Here is a 23,526-nt window from a genome sequence, read left to right on the forward strand (position 1 = left end):
GGATATACATATATTTATCTCTTTGTTTGTGCATTGTATGGCTAAGTATATATGTATGCTGTTAATTGTGTGGGTGTCCTCATGGCAAGACGATGAAGGTGGGCCTTAAAGTGCTTAGTGCAAGGAACTCTGGTCAAATGTATTCGGTTGTAGGTACATATAGCACACATATGTAGCACTTTTACTAACACCAAGAAGCGTTAAGAAAATGGGATATATGTACATACATTCTAAGTTAATCTGCCGATCGAAGCCAGTTCTTTTTTTTCTTGTAGACTGTATGCCTTTGCTATTTTCAGAGGAGTTCAAGAAATGCAAACTGTCAGCCAAGGAGTACCGTATACATACATACATATGCATATATGCATGTAAGTATATGGGCATAAATGCCAGGGTTGGAAAATAAAATTTTAAAATTTACGTTAGGCACGGTTCAAACCGAAAGAACCCATCGAGGTCACTCAAAAAATTACAATTAATTTTTTTTTCCTAACCATCTTCAATCGGGAACGAAATTGCTATGGTAGTATCGATTTTGGGTATCTATTAGATGAAAAAAAAATTATTTTAATATTTTTAGTCTCCAGGGAGGATTCAAAATTTTGCGCTGGGCGAAACTCCTTAACCGTCTCCAATCGGGTCTTAGTTGTATACAAACGTGATATTCGACTATAGTAGTATCGATTTTGATTAAATGAAAAACAAATTAATTTTAATTTTTGCAGCCTCCATATAGGAATCTGATCTTTTCCCCCCGTGCGGCACGCCTTAACCGCCTCCTATCGGGAATAAAATTTGTTATATCTTTCACCGTTTTATTACCGATTGAGGGTATGAGACTGAAAAAAAATCTTTCTTTTTATTTTGAAGACCACCCTAATGTGCATACATACATACATGGTAAGCTTCTCAGAGGTCTATTACTCGCAAAGCCTCTTTCCGTTTGTGCTTCCGTTGCAACTTATTTTGTTTGCATGCAATTTATCCTTTGCTTCATATGCTCCAGTTACTCTGGCTGTTGTCCTGCTAAGTTGTGGCTCGTTGTTTTTGTGATTGCTCTGCTTGTCATGTGCGAGAATTCTTGTATAAATGTTGCCAAAATCATCTTCTAAGCTTTTGTATCTTTAGCAGCTGAGAGGTTTGCTTGCGACAATAATGGTAGCGATACATTTTCAACACTGTATTTACCTATTGTAGGCACTTCACAATAACATCAACAACAACAAGTACAATATTTAATATGTAGATGCAAATAATTAAAGCTGATATTCGTTTCGCAGACTTGACGATGTCACCAACGCATGCACAATAGGTATGTATGTATGTATGTATGTATATATTACGCCAATTTTAACAAATAATGCAAAGGACCAAGCTGCACATATTCATAGATACATATAAAGTTGTATGTGTTAAAATCTTTAAGTCAAATGTACGTATGCAAATCCGTTAGTGCATTTACTTGCATGTGTTTGTGTAAAATCAGTAAATACATTTACATGACAACCATCTTCGAGTGTCTCAAATTCTGCGTCTTCACTGGCCCATGGCTTACTAACGTAACGTAAATGTTACCTATTTCACTTCCTTAGTCCTCTCTACAAACACTTAGATGCACTACATATTTCCATACACACATACGTAGGTATGGGCGTCCACACTTATGTATGCAGTATGTATGTAAATATAACTACGACAGCTTTCAGTGCCGTCCCGCCATTGTCAATGTCACTTCCTTATCCGCAATCCCCCATCCATCAGTCATACTTACTCTAGTACAGCTGCAGTATCCATGAAATATATTTGTAGATACATACATATGTATGTATGTGCGTATGTATGCATGTTATTCAATTTGAATGCATGAATTTTGAGCTTTAAAGTACTCGTATTTTCGAGGTGATTTAATGCTTCTCAAGGCAATACATTGTACCGTGGTTAAGCTGCTGGGATTATGTTGATTTCTGATATTTATCGGCTCGCAACTATTCGTACATGAGCATTACTGCAAATACGAGTGTGTTGTATACATACTTACTATTTATGTACATAAATAAATTCAAAAAAACATTCATAATCCTCTATGCAGTAAATATTTGTGGTAGTTATAATCGAAATGGCTTTTGGATTGGTGAACTTGGAAATGTATATACATACATATGTATATAGAGAGGTGTGGCACTTAAGAAATTCAAATGCAAATTTGTTTCGAACAAGTTTAGCTTACAAAAATTGTAATTATGTAATAGCTTTGAATACTAATACCTACTTTGCTCATACACTTGAATAGTTTCCAGTAGCCAAGTGTACAGATTAAATGGATTTTGCATAAATTTAATTTAATATTACTTTTTAAGAATATTTATCTATTTGATGTGTTGATTTAAATACTGCTCGGATTATTTATGGCAAACAAAGCAGTCAGAGTGTTTTCATATTTATTTGTTACGGCAATTGGTATACAGATTTAATGATGTACATATGTAAATAATTAATAAATTTTAACGAATATTGACAAACGTAAATGAATACCAAATATTGTTCAGGTCTACGAAAAATGCCCATTTATGTACATATGTATTATGTATACGAACATACACACATACAGCCACAGAGATTACCCAGTAAAATGGTATTATACTAAGTTCCCACGGCAAGTAATTCGCTCTCCCATTCTTAATTGGCTCTCTCTCTCATTCGTAATTGGCGCCCCTTCGAATTACGTTATTCGCCATAGAAAATTTTGAGCGCGAATTACCTCATTTGTAGGCAATTCAGATCCAATTACCATGCGAATTACGAACAAATTTGTGTCGGGTCTAATTTTAATCGGAAATTTATAGAACTCAGATGTCAGAGCTAGAGAGAACAGAAAAAATCAAAACAAAGAAAGTGAGGAAATGAAGGAAAACCACAATGAATTGGCAAATCGAATTAGGAATGAGTCGTGTAAACGGGGTAATTCACCAAAGTAAATCCGATGCGAACTAGGTAATTGGCGTGGGGACATAGTATTTAAGAATCCTTTGGAAGCCCTTCTCATTCGCCTTTCGATATTCCAGCTACTTCGCAGACGATGAGGTGGGATCATCTCAACGCTTCCGCTTCGACAGTTTCTCCATTTCGCTGATACAATTGTTGAACAATTTTATACGACCCTTTAAGCCTAAACTCTTTTCATCTGATATTGTTTAGTAAAAATATTTTTAAAAACTATTTCATTTATAAAAAACTAAATGTTTTAAGGTATTTGAAAATAGGTCCAGCTCGCATAAATTTTAATAAATTTTATATTTCCGATGGTAAAATATACCGATTTTTTTTTGTATGGAAGTGATACACCCTAGTGAATATTAACACTTAGCAGAAAAAAAATGTTGCTGTACTTTCAACTATAAAGTAATTTCGAAAACTTTTTTATTGTCGAGCGCAGTTTGTTGACCTCAGCTACCCCGTTCTAGTACTTACCCACCAGATCTCAGTTCTTATCATCCTAATGTTAGTAAATAAAAGCTCACCAAAAATCATAAAACTTTTGCCAAGGAAGTATATCGATTATTTTAGTTGAACTGTTTAAAAAAAATTTAATGCCGAAATGTAAAAAGTCGGTTCAGAAATTTTTTTTTAATTGACTTGCAAATATACTTCAGACTTGAAGGTGCACGGCGAACATTTTTTTCCTGTAAGATGGTGGTACGGTCTAATGTACATATATACTCACCTTTCTCGTCATTCCGCAAAAGAAAACCATAATTTTACATTTTCTTAACGCCAATTTTAATGCGTTTAATTATTACATATTAAATTAAGTTAAATTAGTAGATATTAAATATTTCATGTATGCATGTATTAATGTTAGTTTTTATGTATCTATGTATGTATTTGTAAGGTATATTTGCACATGTGTCTGTACGTGTATGTACTATTTAGTAAGAGTTTACACCCAATAAGTAATCTAGCGTGTTTTCCGTAGATTTATCACAGTCAAAAATTTTTGCTTAGTGCTTACAAACATACTTCAGAATTGTATCAATGTAGAGATTTTTTTTTATTTGTTTATATTTAAAGGGTTAAATTGCTTGTGGGCTTAACTAAATATGCACTTATGACTATTCAAACATAGTGTTCATAAAGAACTTTTGTTTATTATTTAAAAAATATTCCAGCATTATTTGATTCCTATTTTTTTCTTCGTTAATTTCGTAAATATTTGCACAAAGTCCCAAATGGTTGAAAACGTCTGTAACGAAAAGACAATACGGATAATTTATTGATAGTTTCTCAATTAAAAAATTATTCGTTGAACTATTTTCCTTCGGTTGTTATTTGACGTTTCTTAAAACAAACAAGTTTTTAAAAAGAAATTTTTACACACCTCAAAGCTTGAAAATCCTTGTGACGAAGTTATATTTTGCCTATGCAAATCTGGACTTTTAGACGGGCGACACAAATCCAGCGATTTGTTGGCTAATAAAAAAACAAATGGAAATTTTTCATAAAATTAGCTTCTTTTAAAAACAATTGGGTTAAAACTTAAAAATATGTATCTCGCTTTCGATCCCTCTCTTCCTGCTCACCTTTTATACCGCGCCTTGTAAGGCGAATCATTCGGCGNCATCGCATAGCCATGTAGGCCGCTTGCGTGTGCAGCACCATAACCACCGGCGCCATTGCTATTACTGCGACAAGTAGCGATCGTAGGGATTTGCGAAGCGGTAAGCAAGAGATTCGCCGCCACGCTCTGCAACTTCATATTCGGCGGAGTTTGGGGTGGAGTATCGGGTTGGGCTTCGGGAAACCCCATCCCCCGCTGAGCCGCTGCGTACGGATGGTGTAGTGCGCTGGTGTTGTTGTTGTTGCTCGCACGCATATGCGTTGGCGGTGGGGGTGGTGGTGCTGTTGCCACTGCTGCCGCCGCCGCCGCCGCCGCCACCGCTGCTGCCTGTTGCGCCGTAGTATTCGTAATACGGGTGTTGTTGGTAGGGGTGGTATTGGTAATGCCCTGGACGCTGCTGCTGTTGATAATGTTGTTGTTGTTGTTGTTGTTGCTGCTGAGTTGGTGACTGAGGTTGCTGCTGCCGCTGCTGTTGGTGTGTATGGGATATTGTTCGTAGTATGCAGCTGCTGCATTGTAGCCCCTAGAAAACCCCCGTAAGCTGTGGTAGGCGGCGCCCGCGAGTAGGCTGTGCTGCCGCCGCCGTAATTGCTCATCATCATATGCGCTGTGGGGGGCGGTGGTGCGCTCAGCGCTGACGACTGCTGCATCTGTTGCTGCTGCTGCGCTGCAGCTGCTGTTGTGACAAGCCCATATGGCTGCCCATAGCGCTGTGGTTCATGTGCGCCTGCACCTGCGCCTGCGCCTGCTGCAATGCGTGCTGCTGCTGCTGCTGCTGCTGCTGCTGCTGCGTTTGGCCCATGTATGCTGCCGTCTGTGCGGGCGGTGGGGTCTTGCAGGCGACTGTGTCGGCCAAACTCCAGATTTTGGGCTTGCTTGCTGGAATCGGCACGCCACAGTCCCGGCTCAGCTGGTTTTTTGAATCGCTGCCGTCATGTTTGTTCATGGGGTTGTTGTTGTTGTTGTTGTTGTTATTGTTAATGTTACTATTAACGCCTGGCATGCCGCCAGTTGGATAGCCACTTGCGGCCAATAGTGCCTGCTGGTGCTGATAGTAAGCGGGATGCTGGTGATGGTAGGGATGATAGCCGTGTGGATGGTTCGACGTGCCGCCGGAGCTGTGGTAGCTGCCGCCAGCTGCACTGCCAGTGCCGCCAGCGCCAGGATAGCCCATGCCTAAGCTGCGTACATCATTGGGATGTGGACCTAAGGGTTTGGGCTCGTCATCGGGCAGATCGTCGTCATCCTTTTCGAGCTCTGAATTGATTCAAATTGAAATGTAATTTGAAGTAAGACTTCTGAACGTTTTGAAAAAAAAATATACTCCATTGTTTTATAAAGAAAAAAAACTTTTTGTAAATCTAAGAAAAAACTTAAATTCTATTTGATGTCCTTATTTGCAATTCACAGTTAAGGTTTGTATTGTCTACTATAATTCTTCCTCACCTTTCCGCTGCCCGCCGCCGCCGGTACTACCACCGTGCAGGCTCTGCGCTCCCTTTTCACTATCCAAATCATCCTTTTCCTTCTCATCGTCGGACACCATCGCCTCGTCATCGTCATCGGTGCGATTCTTTGGCTCCCAAGTCATTTTATTTTCTTTCTTTAGCCGTCGTCGTGCGTTCGCGAACCACGTGGACACCTGCGTCAGCGTCATCTTTGTAATGATGGCCAGCATAATCTTCTCACCTTTGGTGGGGTAGGGATTCTTTTTGTGCTCGTTGAGCCAGGCTTTCAGAGTGGCTGTAGACTCGCGCGTGGCATTCTTACGGCGTGCGGCCAAATCGTAACTGGGACCATATCTAAAAGAGAAATGTTGAAGAGACGAAGTGTTGAGTAATATTTCCTAAATTCTCACACACCATTGACTTATATTAAAAATTATATTTAACTATTAAATGTCTTCCCTGCCATAAACCGTTATCTTCCATTAAACTTTTACTACGTTTTGAGCGTTTTTTGCTTTCCCCTAAACTACTACTTTCTGCCATCAGCTTCTTCTAATTAAATTCACGCCCCAACGCATGGCTAATTAATTTTCCCGTCTACTTTGGAACCTCGAAGCAGACGAAAAAATCTGCGCTTCACACGCGTACACTCAGCAGCGAAATGGCAAACTTGTGTCTTCATAGTGTGAAAAAATAACCAAAGGCAAGAAAAGCGAGAAAATTAAGCATCCGACGTGAAGGGAAAACGATTTAAAAGCGAGGAAAATGACGTTACGTGTGAATGCTGTAACGACGAAATAAAGCAGCGAACATATCCTTTAATCCAAGCGAAGCAGCAGGAACAGGAGTAAAAACATCAGCACACAACCGCATGCACGTACTATACATGTGGCAATACATTAGGAGGAACACACACACACACACACACACTCATACGGACCGACGACTGTGGCATCCTTTTGCACTCAACTCACGCACTGGACGCTGCTCCAACGGTGGCACCACCAAAGCCGCCAGCAAAGTCAGGCACTCAACGCTCTGCCAGTAAAGCGCAAAGCGAGGCAACAAAAAGTGTATAAAACCTTCCGCCCCCACCTTCTCTGTCAGCTCTTTTGTTGCAGTGTTGCATGCTGCCTGTGTGCCACATATTCGCTGCTTTCCGCAATGGATTATCGCCGCGCGCGCACCCCACCATCGGATGGTTACACCAAGCGCTGCATATTTTGTATGCGTGCAGCAGCTTTTGCTGCGCTGTGGCATGTGCGGCATGCAACATGCCAACACACCGCACACCACACACTGAACCACCAACGCGATTGCTCCCGCTTTATTTACAACAATTTTTTCCAGCTTTGGTTGTGCTTTCACTTGCGCTTAGCCTGCACACAAATATTTTTAATTTCTTTATTTTTCTCAACTTTTGTTTTTTTCTCAATTTTTTGTGGAATTTTTATGGTGCCGCAAGAATCAACAGCTTGTGCGGTGAATTTTACAACCCAGTACTCGAATGTCTGTACCTACTCCAGACGCACACTGCCCGTACAATCAATCGTACGGTGTCCAACGGTTAGCCGCCCGACCGAGTCCACTGTTGGCGGCAATTGCCGGTGCTGCAAGCAACGTGCGTGGCCGGATGCAATGCTTTTTTTGTTATTTCTTTTCCTTAGCTATGATGCGCATATTTTTTGCTTTTCTCGTTTTATTTTTTATTTTTTTTCGTTGTAACAAAAACGCTTTGATTTTATATTTGCTGTTGGCATCTGCTTGAAAATCCTGTTGAAGGCTCGTTCCGTGAGTGGCACTCAACACCACTTTCAAGCGCTTGCTACAGTTTGTAGTTGTTGTTATACTCATCATGTGGAGCACTCAGCGCGATTTTTTTTTTGTTGTTTTTTTTTATGCTATGCGATCCTTTTTTACTATTTTGCATTAATGGTTTTGCTCTTTGGATTACTCTTTAGTTTCAAGCACAGCTCAGCGAGGATATTTGGTCAAATGCCCACAGCAGCGAGAGTTATCGTTTTGCCTACGGCTTTTTGTGGTTTCAATGCATTTATTGCATTTTGTTTCATTTTATATTTTGTTATTTTTATTACTTTTTACAGTTTCTATTATTTTCTACTTTTATTCGCTAGTATCAACTAGTTAATGCTGGTCTGTTGATTTTCTTTATCGGCTATAATGTTTGCTTCCGTATTGTTTATCGCCTTTAGTGCGAATGTATTAGGAAGAATAAATCTGTGGCTTGTGCAAAAGAATTTAGTTCGCCTCTAAAGTCGTTATGTAAATAAACCTACTTGGAAGCTTTCACTGGGAACTATTAAAATGTATTTGTATTATGTATAATAAAGCACTTTAAATTTTGTTGAAAATAAAACTAAAAAATAAAAGCCCCGATGAATTTTCTAAAATGCAATTCATGCCGTAAAATTGAGCTTGGACTTTTCGATCCCTGAGATAGCTTCTGAGGGGCCTGGGAAATGCATCGACTTGAAACAATTCCCAGCAGAGGAGATCCTTGTTACAGCATCCTAACAGTAACTCCTTACTCAGCACGATGTTATATTCCTTAACTTGTTTCAACTAAGCGTAGCTGTGAAATGGGTGCTCAGTGATTATCATAAGGTATAAAAAACATAGCAGTTCTAAGTGCGCCGTTCTGTCGTGTCTGCGTCCTACTACACAGGCGCTTTATGATGTTTAACTAATGATCGTGTCTTTTGTAAGACACAAACTGTATATTACAGATGTGAAGGAAAAATTAATATGGGGGTCCTCATCAGAGCAACAGAAGCCAAATCAACAATTTTTACATTTTTTGTTTGTCTATCTATCTGTATGTTTGTACGCGCATCCCTCGAAAACTAATACATGGAATTAAGTGCAAATTTCACCAATGGATTGCCTAAGGTCTAACTTAAAATATAGACTAAAAAAAAAATTTGGGAGTTGCCACCTGTTGAAAAATTTCAGTTTAGGTAAATTGATAAGATAAATTAAATATTGCAGTATAGTGATTAAAACGAAGAGGTTTAAGAAGGCTTGCAACCGGAAAAAAAATTTTGTAGAAAGATGCCACCTATTTGAAAATTTTAATTTAATTTAATTAATAAGATAAATTTAATATTGCCATATGGGTATCAAACTAGGGAACTTAGGAAATTTGACTGCAAATAATATTTTTGAGGTGGTTGCCACCTATTTAAAAAATTGTAAATTGATAAACTAAATGAGATATTACAATACTGGTGTCAAACTGAAGAGGTTTAAGAAACTTTATTGTCTAACATATTTTTAAAGCGGGTTGCCACCTATTTGAAAAATTTGATTCAGTTAAATTGATAAGATAAGGTAAATATTGAATTAGTACGCCTTCGAAGAAAGTGCGCGATATACAGACTCGAGTTATAAGATAATAAATTAAATTTTCAGGAGAAATCCGATACTCCACCTACTTTCTAAATACCCTCGAAAACTAACACCCACATTTATAAAAAAAATTAAGAATGCTTCATAAATCGAAAATTTCTTTGATAATCTCCTTTAAAAAAGCTCTTTAAATATATTTTATTTTGTATGAATGAAGCTAAATGAGTTTTGGCAGGGAGTGAAAATACAAAAATAATTTTAAGGCGCAGCGAAGCACGTGGCTATATTTTTTTTAAAACCGTTTTTCAATAAAATAAATTAGCAGAAACCCCGGCTGGCTAAACGCCAGCTTTCGTTTCTGATAGGAGTTCTAACAGTCTACTGCCTAATAGAGGCTCAAGCGGTACGACTTAATAACTTTTCGGGCCCCTATTGCCAAGGCTTTTTGAAGTATTGCGAGGGGAAATCATATTAACATTTCTTTCTTAGGTGTGCTGCTTTCGCAAGACTAAGGTTTAGACATTCCGTCTCGTACATCAACGACACTTCCGAGTAATCCTCTGGGGTGGACAACAGCTGCCTGCGGTTCTTCATATAGATTTCCTGTAGTTAACGTTCCAGAAATACTACTAACACTTTCATTTGAAATTTTTTTCTCTCAAAATTTTATTCTTTAAGAAAAGTTGTAAGGAGTTGTTATATTTATACTCAAAGAAAGTAGTAAGTAAGTTCTGTAAGCAATGTCGCTGTGTTCTTCACTATCGTTATCAATATATTTTTGCCATCTTATCGACCATTGTCGTAGTCAATATCGTTCTGCATATACATGCTTGTCAATAAAATACATGTGTTTTTTTTTAATATCATTTGGAGACACATCTGGATATTAAAGTGGCTGTATTTTGTGATACTGCGTGATCACTATTCACTATTTAATCGATGAACACTCTAAAAGAAAGTGAAGAGTGAACTCCAGCTCATCATTCTCCAGGAAACTACGGCAATTAGGATCCTATATGGTTTTTAGTCATGCCGCTTGGATTCCGATCGGACAATGACCTGTTATGACTCTCACCAAAAACGAGAGCCTGTGGCTTTGCAAACATAAGGGGCTTTCTGACCGCATCCATATGGACCTTACAATTACCCATGCGCCGGGTTTCGTCCAGCGTTTGCTGAGCTTACATGAGTCATATCTGCTTAAGAGTAAACCACAGGTGGTCAGCGCCATTCCCAATTGGGTGATGTCGTTTCAATGGTAGGTCTAGATATCTCTGGCTAACTCGTCAGCAACTTTGTACGAACGTTGTACAGTATCTCTGGTAATCCCCTTCGGTCAGTTGACGAGATCAAAGACCTTGGTGTAATTTGCGTGCCCCTTTTTTATTCAGTAACCACATAAATCTATATCTAAATCATATATTGCGTTGGGCTTTTTCCATCGAAATAGTTTTAATTTAACAGATTCCTACACTCTGAAATTACTTTATACATCTTTTGTTCGTCCAAAGCTTGAATATGCTGCATCTGCAAACCTCAGCATAAATTTGCTATCGATAGAACTGAGCGTATTCAAAAAGTTTTCCTAAAATATGCCATTTCTTCCCTTAATTTCTCCATTCACATCGCTCCGTACAAATCCCGCCTCCTTTTGATTAACCTTAAGTCCCTCTAAAGCGGAAGGACTATTCTTTCCTTGTCTTTTGTGCATGGCTTGGTAAGTTGTGAAATCGATTATCCGCATTACTGCTTGCTATTCAATTTCTTATTCCTGCGAGAGCACTTCGTTTTAATTTTCCTTTTTACTTCAATACCCTCAGTACGAATTACGCAAGAAATGCCCCATTAGTGCGTGCACTTCGAGAACTCGACGAGATTTCGAATTCTATTTTGTTTGATTTTTCTTCGCCCAAGAATGTATTTTCTAGATTATTGAAATCAATTTTATTTTAGTGCTCTATGCACTTTAGTTCTAAGTTATCGTTTTAGTCAGTAAGAACCTTAGTAGTTTATTAACTTTTTTGAAATAAATAAAGAAATAATGGGGTAAGAGGCAAATTGGGAAGAGTCCGATATAGTTAGTTGGGGCAAGAGACCTCATCCCTTACACCTAGCTAGACTGCAGCAATAAAAGGCATCTGCGGCACTTAGGCAAAAGTCCTTCAGAAGGCCGTCATTTTCTAAACCATTTATTCAAATTTTCTAAAAAAAAAATAAGTGTAGTCAAAATTATCGGCCACTGAGTGGGCAGTCCTTTTTCCATTGTTCAATTGTTTTTTTTATATGAAAATCGTAAAACACTCAAGTCTCTAATTATTGCAACAATACTTCAATGTCCAATAAATTCGCTGAATTAAGTAAACAAGCATTGCATTGACGCGCCTCAACGCCAGCGGCTTTTAGCAACATTTGTCCGCATTACCACGAATTTACCGCCTACCGGCGCAAACCCACGGGCACACACACACACACACTCACACGCGTATGTAGGTATGAACATAAATAGTAACGAACCTCAAACTGTGGTAATTTTGAAACATGAATTTCGTATTCACCGCCACGGCCACACAAAACATACGCTTTAAGCGTGTAAAATTGGCCAAAAAGTGTGGTTCCATTATTGGCTAGATGAGGTCGAATGCAAACATACATACATACACACATACATACATACATACAAACATGTGCAAAACCCTGTACATACAGGTGTGCGTATTTGTTAGACACTTTTTGTTTGCCTTTTAATTATGGCAACTAGAAAATCGTTTCGCTACATGAGACTAACAGCACTAAAAAAACAAAAACAAAAACAAAAAAACACAACTAACAATAATAATACAAGTAAGCATTTGAAAAAGCACAGTAGCCACAAGCGAACAACAACAGCAGCACAAAAATAAATATGTATAGTAAAAATACAAATATCGAACAAAACTTGTAATCTTGTAAACAAATCAAATTCTTGTTCACACAACAGCGCCAACAAAAACAATAATTGTAAGGAAAATAACAGCAGCAACTGCTACAAAAACGCGCCGTGTGTAAAATGTAGTAAAACTGTATGTAGCAACAACATCAACAACAAAGCCCAGCTAATAACGACGACTGCAAGCGCTACAATTAAAGCAACTAGCAGGCGGGCAGGACAAGCAAAACAGAGATTCTGCCAGCCTTCCATGCTGGTAACAGACCCCACGCACCCAACGCGTCTAGCGGGACAGCCCCTTCCTTCCACGCCACACCACTCCCAACAATTCGCTCACAGCTCGCTTAGCCGAGCGCTCTAATTATTTGTGGAAGCTATAATTTTATGCTTTTTTACAAGATTTGAAATGTTGCGCTTTTAACAAAAATTACTTTTTCTATGTACGTACCATATGTGCATACATATGTAAGCATGGGCGCGCGCAGACGAAGAGCGGTGGTTGCGCGCAACGATAATTATTGACTTTTTTGGTTTGCTGAATTGCTGTAGCTGTACCTACTACATACAACCCGATGCTATTATTATCTGCGCGCGAACGATTTACATTGCATACGAAACGATTTCTAAACAAATAAAGCTCCACACGCTAGTGCGCGCGGCGGCTGTAATTGCGCGCCTGCCAGGCAGCTCCTGATCGGGCGCGCGCCACGCGAAATGGCCGCCTTAACAACCCACGTTTGCCGTTTTGTCAACGCGTTTTGGATGTCAAAGTAGTCACCCAACCAAAACCATCATGCGCGCCGCCCTCATGCCATGCCCCTCAGCAGTTGATGGTTCGCGGCCGTTAGATTTTTCTAATATCTCGCGCTTAATTGTTGATTTAATGGTTTGTTTTTTTTTTCGTGTTGTTGTGGCGCTTGTCATGCAATCGCGCAAAATATGGAAGCAAATATGGCGTACATGCGCGCACACACACACACACACACACGCATGAACATATAAAGGCCCATGTGTCAGTTAAATTTCTGCTCCTGCACGCAAGCTCAGCGAATCGGAACCTCGCCCTGCCACTCATGCGCCCAGCAGAATTTGTGGCGCTCCAGGCAGCGCAAAAGTGCAACGCGCACTCCTCCGATCTCCTTGCCACAACAAATGCATTGCCTTAGTCGGCCGCCATGACGGCTGGGTTTGGCCCAGTTGACTGCATTTTGTTTATTTGTTTATAGCTTGTATTATTTGTTTTTGTTATGGTTTTTTGTATGCAATTAAGTGCGATTATTTCCGCCGCAATCATAAATAAATAATTTCTCACTGCACATAAACAAATGCTCAAAGGCCAGCCAGCCACAGCCAACCAGCACAAACAACAAATTGTACCTCAATTGAGAAATTGTATTTAAATTTTATTCCTGTTTGTGCGGCATTCTATGTCATCCATTTGCCACCGCTGCTGCTCTCCGGCCGGCAATTGTGGCGCCGCGCTGCATAACGACAATTAAATTCAAATCAATTTTAAGTGCTACGCAAATCTTTTGCAATTAATTATGGGCAGCTTGGCTTTGGTGCCTCGACTCCAAAAAAACACATCGCAAACCAACTCTTTTTCAGTAATCAGCGTCCCCCGCCCCCTTACCGCTATTGTACGCTAATGACCGCGCAGGGCCATACTTTTCTGGTCAGTTATTTTTGGTTGGCAATTTGCAGTTAATTGTGCTTAATTTATTATAATTTTCGCATTTATTGTGCACGATTTGGAGTGATTTATTCGCTTGTTTAAATCAATTTACAGTTGAAGTGTTTATTTTTGATTTTATTGGGTCAAATGTAAATTTTAAGTGATGGATTACGATAAGATTACAGGGCTAAGGGTATCTTAAATTTTCATTTAAGTTATTAGTTTTTGAGGGTATTAATTTGCAAAGATTCAGGCTCGAAAGGTAGCTTCTAAGCTAACGGGTAACAGCGCTGTCAGCTGGTTCATCGTATTTTTATATATCTGCGACAGTGCAAATCTTTTGTGTTATTAAATCTCGCCGAGTCAATTTCCATGTGGCAATGCCCTGTAAAAGCAATAATGGCAGAAGCGGCTTTGTGAGCCCAAGTAGCTTCCTTCACCTTCGTTCTACGCCGGCATTCTCCCTGCGCTAGTAACGTCGACTTGAGGTCAATCGTTATAAAAGTATAGCGCTGATAGTCAAAGGCATTCCCGCTCAATATTTTCTCGGTGAGATCAACCCAAAGCTATCCTTCAAGGCCAACGCATTCATCATATAGTCCCTTGCAAGTGGCCTGGCATCCATCAATGTTTGTATGTCCAATTAGGAAATTTTCAGCGTGACCAAAATTGAGTTCAGGGCTCCCGTGCCAAATTTTTAGCGCAGCTTGGGCCGCCCATTGGTCCATAAATTTTCGAAAAGCAGATTGGTGAGACCGTCACTGTTAACGACGAGCGCTGCAGAACGATGGCGCCCCAAGTTTAACGATATGAACGTGGGAAACAAGCAGCACAGCGCTACGTTTTACACGGCAGGCATCAAGATGGCCATCCTTGCATAAGCAATACACCTTCTCGCGCAGGTGACATGAATTGGTCACCATGTCCTTGCGATTTGACCCCGCTAGCCTCTATATAAGCACTCTATCAGTTGGCACAGAAGAAAAATAGCAGGCGTGCTGTTTTGGAATCGGCCAAAATCACCTAGATGGTTACTGCGCCAATAAAGAAGAAGCCTCTATCTAGGGTAAGCCGAGGCCAGAAGTCGATGCCGGTCTATAAAGCGAACTTAATCCGGTCAGCCGGATCCATGCGACAGAGTCAATGAATTAGTCACATGCTATTATGTAATGTCATAATCCACATATAATAGCAAACATTGACCACCTTAACAAAAAAATTCTTAATAACTCATACAAGCTTTTTTTTTCTCAATTCCCTTAATTCCTTTTATTTCAACCTGAAAAACGCTGAAATGGTCAAGAAGCTTAAATTTGAGCTTAGAGTTGAGTTACCGACAGAAAAAACTTCCACTGAATCTTTCGTCAGAACTGGACCCGGCTGTGTGAAAGTTCGCTGATACTTTCTTCTGGCTGTTGGCTACCACGCGCTTGTCCTTTAGTCAAATATGCAGTAATGTATTTTTGGAGGGTGGAAGTCGAAGCATTCCAGAATTAAGAGTACCACCCAAACTAAGTGAGCTAATCAACCACTGGTGCTAAGCGCTGAGTAGGAGCAGTTCGAAATGCTTACTGCTCACCTTGGCAATCCTAACAGACAACACCAGACAAAGACTTTAGAGAACATTATAGGCATATCTAAGGTCTCACACATGCAGGAAAAAAGTTCTTATGTTAGGTTGGGTTATTGTGGCAGACCCCACGGGGTCAGACATTAATTAGATTGCCCATTGTGTTACGGAATTGTACTAATTCATTGAAGAGTAACAACAGGTTTTCTGTGCGAAGCTATGAGAAGCGCTGGATGCTCAAAACAAAGGTCCGCAAGCTGCTGATGTCCACACCGGAGAGCTCCTCTGAAGTGCTGTGATGATTCCACTTTGTCTTCCCAACAAATGCGGCAATAGAGACACGCGACGATATTAAATCACACCGCGAGGGTTCCTAAAGGATAATGTCCGTTCAGTACACCTCTAAGAATCGAAAGTTAGCGCTAAGCCAGCCGCAGCAGCTCCCTTGACAGCCTGCGGTCAACAACCGGCCAGAAAGACTTTGCAACTTTGCATTTCGGGGTTTTTGCCCAGCGCTCGTTGAGCAGAGATTTGCCCATAATCTGTCCAGGAGAAGGCCGTAGGTTACTAAAGAAACTCCAATGCCCTCCCTGTCCGTGGATATGGCATCGAGGGTGCCTTTATTGAAAGTTCCTGACAGTAAACAGCTCCTTCAATTATCCTGTCCAGCTTCAGCTTCGATCCGTCTATTACGATGTTGATTCTCCCACCCGCCCCTTGCAGGGATGTGTGTGGAGAAGAATCCATTTAGAGCCAGCCTCGGAACACTCCGATCAATTTCTTCTAGTAAGAAGTAGAAACTACTTTAAATAGCTTCAAAATAATATGTGTGTAATCTGATATCTTAATATGGGGTAAAAGCCGTTTAAGCTATTGAAAGACAGTGGTATCGAATAAAATAAACAAACTTGAAGAGACACTCCGCGAGGGAGTGAAATGTCACAGTTCTCGTGGTTGCCGATAGTAAACTCCCAAGGGAATCCCGAGTTAAAGTACTCGAACTAAGTAATTCAAGAAAATAGTATACAGCTCTAAGGCTAAGTTGAAAGCACTTCTAAAATTTGCTAAAAGCTTTATATTCCAAGTGATGTCTACTTCAATTTATAAAGACCGAATTCTATTTGGTATCGCAACAAACCAACCGGCCAATGTGTGACTTACCTACAGATCTTGCATTACCGATTAAATTATCTGGTACCTCCATAAATCTTTTTTCGAATTTAAGCTTCCACGACAGAGGGGGGCTGCCATCCCAAAGAATATAACAAACGCCGGCTTGCTTGAATTAACGTTGAGTCCCTGTACTGCAGACTATATAAACACCAAGTTCACGCATCCCTTAGACCACTCCAAAAAGAGAATCCAGAAACCTGCATACCTTTCAACAAACCAATCCTCCAAAGTTTTATTTATGGTCCAACTCAATGGATAAGATAACACTACCTTGTCTTTGGTTTATTCATTCTTCGCTGGATGAAAACACTTCCCCGCTATTTAACGACCGGAATAGGTTTCATTTTAGTAATTTGATGACACCACTTTAATTATGTGTAAAATAAATGAAAGCCTATGCTTACATTACAAAACAAATGGAATATCTATCTATTAAAATGTCCTCAGTCAAACAAGCCATCCTAAATCTAGTACCGGTATTCTTTTTAGAGAAAAATACAATTTTAACGATCTCGGCAAAGCTTGCCGTGAAGAAATTTGAAACAATATATTTGTGTTCACAAAATTTTATGGCCAAACTATGAATGACATAATGAAAACAAACTAGTACTCACCCATAAGCGGACATCGGGTCGTATGAGTAATATCCAGTAGTTGGCTGTAGCCCAGCTGACGTCCAAGCAGTCATTTCTGCGCCACCAGCTGAATCTTTCAATGCATATGGATTGCTCTGTAGATAGAAAAAATAATGAAGTATTTTTTACTAAACATCAAGTAAGTTTTTTTTTTAATAAAATGCGTCCATATGTATAAGTATTTCAGTAATAATATATGAAGCTTTTCCACGTAATATAAAACAAAATCTTGTAAATTAGCCTAAACGAAAACATTTTGTAAAAAAGTAGTATAATTCTTAGACCCCTTAGAATTGTTTTAGTGCTCAAGATTGCTTCACGGCCACATAGGTTTCTTCTTTACAACTATTTGTATGCTAGCCTCGTAAATGTACCTACAAATCACCTCAATATTCGAACATACTTAAATACATATTTAGATATGTATGTATGGGCATATATATGTACTAAGCATGTTTAAATAAAACACGTATGTACTTACTTGTATGCCTGTAAATACATTTCGATTCGCAAATGGCAACAAATGTATTAAAACATCGATCGTTTGCTTAATAAGTACGTTTGGTGTTGGGGAATTAATCAATTACAACGATGTAAAATGTAAAAGTCGCGCGCTTAAACGAGTAATAGAGATGTGACTTGTAATGGAGATAGCAAACAAATCAATACGACACACACACACACACACACACACACACGACGAACACATACCGGAGGCACCACATAAAAACAACGAACAACGCTATTAGCGCCATTTATAGGCAATGGCCCATTAACAGAACAGCGCGTTGCGAATGCTGTATTTTATGCGAATAAAGCAACAAATACGCAGCCAGCCCCATACGCACTTAAACGCAAATACATAAAAAAAAACAAATGTAGAAAACCAGTTAACCGCCTCTCCCCCCACCTCTCCACCTTATTGTCGTAATATAATAAAAATTAAAAAATAAATAAAACAATCACTTGCGTAATCGCTAACGTTTGCAAAAATATTTTCCCACAGTTTTTATGAAATGACAAAATAACAGGTTGAATAAAATTTCGATTCACAAAAAAAAAAAAATAATGCATTAAAATACAATAAATTACGTATGCCATTTTGTTGATGACAAGAGCAGAAGCAAAAACAACAACAAGTAAGAAATATTTATAAATAAATTAGAAATTAAAATTTATAATTCAACAAATTGTTACAGAGAGCAGCGCGCCAATACAGCGAATGCTCGTACGAAAAACAAAAACAACTAAACGAAAACCTGCTGCCAACGCAGATCCGCCATTGTTTATGGTATGGCATTTGCGCGCTGCTGCTAATTATTACAAGCTTTTATTTTTCGTTCTTCATTGTGCCTAAAATGAAACAGATTTGTATGAACGTAGCCGAAAAAAGTCACTTTTTTTGTTTTCAAAATTTAGGAAAATGTTGACATGGCCAGCATTTTGCATATTTTTCACATTTTTTTAGCCATTTTTGTCCAAACAAAACGGCGGTCATCACGGCTCTCACGCTCTACGCAACAAAGCGTCCATTACACGGCTACTTATGTAAATGTATGTGTGTGTGTGTGTGTGTGCTTGGTGAATTTATTTCATTGGAAATGCCATAAATTTATAGCCGCATGTAAAATTATTGGTCGCACCGCACACAGTCTGCTGAAAGGACAGCCATGACGGTGGCGCTGTTGTGGGCAGCAACATCTGCCCTGGCGACTGTTAACTGTTTTTGTTTTTGTTTTTGTTTTTTTTTTACTTCAAATTCACTTTGAATTGTTTCATTTATTTCGGCTACGGTTTCGGTTTGTTGGTCATTTGATTTGTCTCTTTTGATTTATAAAATATAATTAACATTTTTAATTGCTTTAACATGATGTTAAGCAGCTGTTATATTAATTTCTAAATTTCAGTTTCATACCTCCGTTGACACGGCGTTAAATGTACAGATGTATTTATCAACTGACATTTATTTGAAAGCATGTTCAACACGAAGGCACAATTTGTTTGCGAAACGTGGAAGAAGCAAAAAAGTTGAATTTGTGAGGAAGTACAAAGCTGATCTGAGTGGATACTTCGCATATGAAGCTGAATTAGTTATGAACGTTGGAATATATGGAAAAATTGGTAATATATTTTTACTAGTTCTTGAAAGTAACGCACTATATTCTATGGAGAGCTCAGGAAAAATAATCCTGTGATCTTTAAAATGGCATTTAAAAATAAAAAGAATGTTTTGACCTGTAATCCAAAGATTTAAACATACATTTTTGCTGTTTTGTGCATCAGGTAAAAAAAAAATCAAAAAATTTTACTGTTGAAGGTCGATTTTTCATTCAATCAGGCCTTTAAAACTATCGTCAAATGCAAAATTTTTAATTTTTTGGCTTTTTGCGACATAAAAAAGCTTGCAATGAACTTGAAAAAAAAATTAAAGTGCGTTTATCGATTCTTGCGAACATGTAAATGGATTCCTTGACAGAACAATAGCAATAAAATGTATTTAAACCTTTTGAAAAGTGGATTGCGTAATGGTTTCAGGTCAAAAAGGTACAAATTTAAACCTTTATATTTCACGGTAATTTTAAAGGTCAAGACAATTTCCTTTTCCCGCGAAACACTTTTTTAATTCTGCATTTCAAAGCATTTAAAATGCAGTTACAATTATTTCGCTATCTCTTCGTGTACCCGAGATATTAGATCTTAGCCGACCAAATCCCGACCAGACCTAATCAAAATCTGGACGAAAACTCCCGACAAACTATAAAAATAAATAAAATGAAAATCGCGCGAGTTTTTATAATTTTTAAAATAATCCTTATCAGTCCAACTACTTCGCCGATGGTTAAAAAAATTTAATTTTTTTTCTGGGTTGTATTTTGTGGGAATTCAGAGTTATTGTGATTGTGCCGTGGCTGGATAATGTCTTATGCTTGTTTTATCCGGTCGGGATTGTTATATCTGTATAACGTCCTGTCAGAATTGTTACTTATCTGTATTTCTAAAAGTTTTTAGGATTATGTTTTGTTGGGAATTTAAAAGTTGACATTACGCCACTATTTTTCTTCGATAATAAAGTAATCGGGTACGCTCTACATACTCTACCCACTTACCTATACATATGTACTTATATGTGTGTAATGTTTACCTTTATGCACTATTTAAATTTATTTTAACCCACACATTGTCACACAATGCCATCAAACCAATTTTGTTTGTTTTCTTCCATTCAATTACAAAAGTTTTTCATTAAGAATTATTACCAACGATTGACAGTTTTTCTCCTTTCTTTTAATTTACATATTCTACAGGTGCCTCGACAATTCCTTTTATTTCTTCAATGCCATTCAAAAAGTTTTAACTGCTCATTTACACACTTCTCAGTGTCTGTTGCCTTTCCTCTAATTAACATTAAATTTCATGCGCTCGTAAATCTTTAAGCATCTTTCGTTCTACCTTTTTCTACATTGGACTTTTTAAATGCTCCAGCGAAATATGGTCAAAGTTGGTGCGTTAATCTAATAAAGGGAATTTTTGTGAAACATCAATGGCCCCACGCTTCACATGCGAGTGGGGAAATGTTCATATATACATACATACATACATATGTATATTTGGATATGCTGCACATACACATATACATGTATGTATTTATGTATTTATGTACCCACAACAAATGCAATCATTACAAAAACTGCATTAAGTTGAATCATTCATTTGTTTCGTCGATTTGCTTCGCTGCTTATTGCTGATGAAAAGTTTTTTCGTAAATTACTTTCGAAAATTGCAGTTTGGCAGTTTGAAAACTGTTATTGAAAAAGTTTTGCATTGCATGCAATACCATTCCACTGCGGAAAGTAGTCTCATTAGTGTAGTTACAATTTAGTCATAAAACCTACAATGCAAATTTATATGAGTATGTGTGCTCGTACAGTACATACATACATATGTATGTATAACAACAGATCCAATTAGTTGAAGTGCTGTGCAATTTTTGGTGGCTAGGCATAATTTGTTAAAACTAGGGATGCCATTTCCTATAGGGTTATAGTTTCTGGCGTAAGCAAGCAACATCGGCAATTTGCCTTTTTTGAAATCTAAAAAAAAACATCAAATATTCGTCAAAATTTTAAACTTTTTAATCAAGCTTTTTTTGAGCGAGCTACTTCAAACTTGCACTTCATTTTATACTAAAATAAAATGTCCTGAAAAATGCCAAACTTTTTCAAACATTTTTTTGATTACAAGTTGGAAATTTTTATGAAATTTTCCAAATTTTTTCAAAGGTGAAATTTTTATTTACATGGTTTTTATTATAGTGTGAACTATATTTAAAAGAATTGTTTTTTTTTCTATAAATGTACGAAATTTTATTTCATTAAAAATAGTGACCGCCAGTGTACAATGTACATAGAACTCGTAGTAGGATATTGTTTTATTTGGGAACTAGCAAAAACTCCATTAATTTTTTACTTTTAACTGAGTAGTCCTTTCGTGACAAAAATATCACTTTTGTATTAAACTTTCATTATATCTGCTCCGATTAACTCCACTTGGGCAGTAGCAGTGAAGCGCCCTTTGGACTATTTGAGAAAAAATAGCCTGCGAAGGATCTATCAGAGACGGTGGATAGATCAGCTTAAAGGGATTTATTTACAAAAATACAATAGGCATAGGCAGATTTCAGCGAGTGAAGATCCAGCAGCCTCGATTCGTTCAAGTCATACAAATGTATGCACGCAAACTGCCTGTTTTTTTTTATAAAAAATATTAGGGGTATCTCAAAGGCGCTCAAAGTTTCCCATAATTTTTAAATAAGGAAAACCAGTTTGTCGTGTAAATGTTAAACTCTGTTTACCTTCAGAAGACTTCCAAGAATATTAACCAATTGTTTATTTAACCACTTCTTAATATTAACTTTTTTGTAGGTCTGCCTAAAACCCAAAAAAAAATCAAAAGGAAGCGTTAAGAAAATATGTCTTCCCATTTTTGTACATTTTTTAGCACGCTTTTCTATAAATAGCAAAATTTTAGACTTCAATTAATATTAAAATTGGTTAAATGAAAAATTGGTTATTATGCTTTGAAGCCTTCCGAAGATTAACGGGGTTTACCGATTGAAAAATATTAAATTTCTATTCCATTTCTACGAAAAATGTTTTTTTTCCCACTTAAACTATTTACAAGGGAAACTTTGAGCGAGCTCTAATAATTTTTAGATTATTTTCCATATAAATGGGACAATCCTAGGGTGAGAACATTAAAATTCCGACTTTACTTTTTTGGACCACCCTAGTCTATAAAATTAAGGGAAATACTAAATATGTACGGTGGTAAGGTCCAAACGACCGACAATTCATCATAAGTTTAAGAAATACCAGTGGATCACTGCTTCATTACATTTATAATACACAATTTCCTGACAAAAAAAAAAATTCATTATGTTGCCAATTCTTTTGCGTTATCTCAATTCGTACTTGAACGCTTAGCCGCTTCATTGTTCAGTCATATATTATGCACATGTACATACATACATAAACTCACATTTTACATTAGTATTTATGACTGCAACGATGTACACATGTCACAGTTGCACTTACATATGTTGCTGTTCATGTTTATGCAACATTGAATTTTCATTTTACGCCACACTAAATATGTAACTACATAGTACATACATATGTAAGAAGTTAGACGACCCAATGAAGACGATAAGGGGAAAAAATTCAAAATAACGTGCAAAACAATGAATAACTGACGTTCTCACACAAAAACACACACACAAACAGCCGCATACGAGTATAACTTGCAGCACTTCATAAGCCCATCCGGCCCTACACCACCCAACACACTGCGCCATGATGCACTCACTTCATTATTAATTTGGATTTTATGTGGATGCTCTAACATGATTGGCAAAATGTCGTTAAGAATGTGCGGATAGACTTGCATTTGTTTGAGTAGCAACTATTTACTACGACGATACCAACTACCGCTGACCCCGGCCGAAAGCGAACTGCTGCTGACATCCATCCCGCTTGTTCTTGTTGCTGCCAATATTTGTTATGCTGTTGCATTGACATTATTTTGTTGACTGTTGTCATTGCGATTTGTTGTTTTT

The 23,526-nt window shown here is 38.0% G+C and overlaps 1 protein-coding gene across 1 annotated transcript in view; it reads right to left on the reverse strand.

Annotated features, from left to right (window-relative positions):
- Positions 1-3,827: 3,827 nt before the first annotated feature.
- The window catches only part of LOC108374095 (homeobox protein araucan-like), a gene marked incomplete at its 5' end in the record, with an annotated part of 25,352 nt that continues 5,653 nt past the window's right edge, over positions 3,828-23,526 (reverse strand). The window contains 7 exon segments of the mRNA XM_017630066.1: positions 3,828-4,240; positions 4,376-4,467; positions 4,578-5,094; positions 5,097-5,286; positions 5,289-5,872; positions 6,062-6,417; positions 17,391-17,506. Of these exon segments, the coding sequence (XP_017485555.1) occupies positions 4,434-4,467; positions 4,578-5,094; positions 5,097-5,286; positions 5,289-5,872; positions 6,062-6,417; positions 17,391-17,506 (1,797 nt within the window).

The sequence above is a fragment of the Rhagoletis zephyria genome, unplaced genomic scaffold, assembly GCF_001687245.7.
Source record: "Rhagoletis zephyria isolate East Lansing unplaced genomic scaffold, Rhagoletis_zephyria_1.1 Rzeph_scaffold_07335, whole genome shotgun sequence".
Lineage (NCBI taxonomy): Eukaryota > Metazoa > Arthropoda > Insecta > Diptera > Tephritidae > Rhagoletis > Rhagoletis zephyria.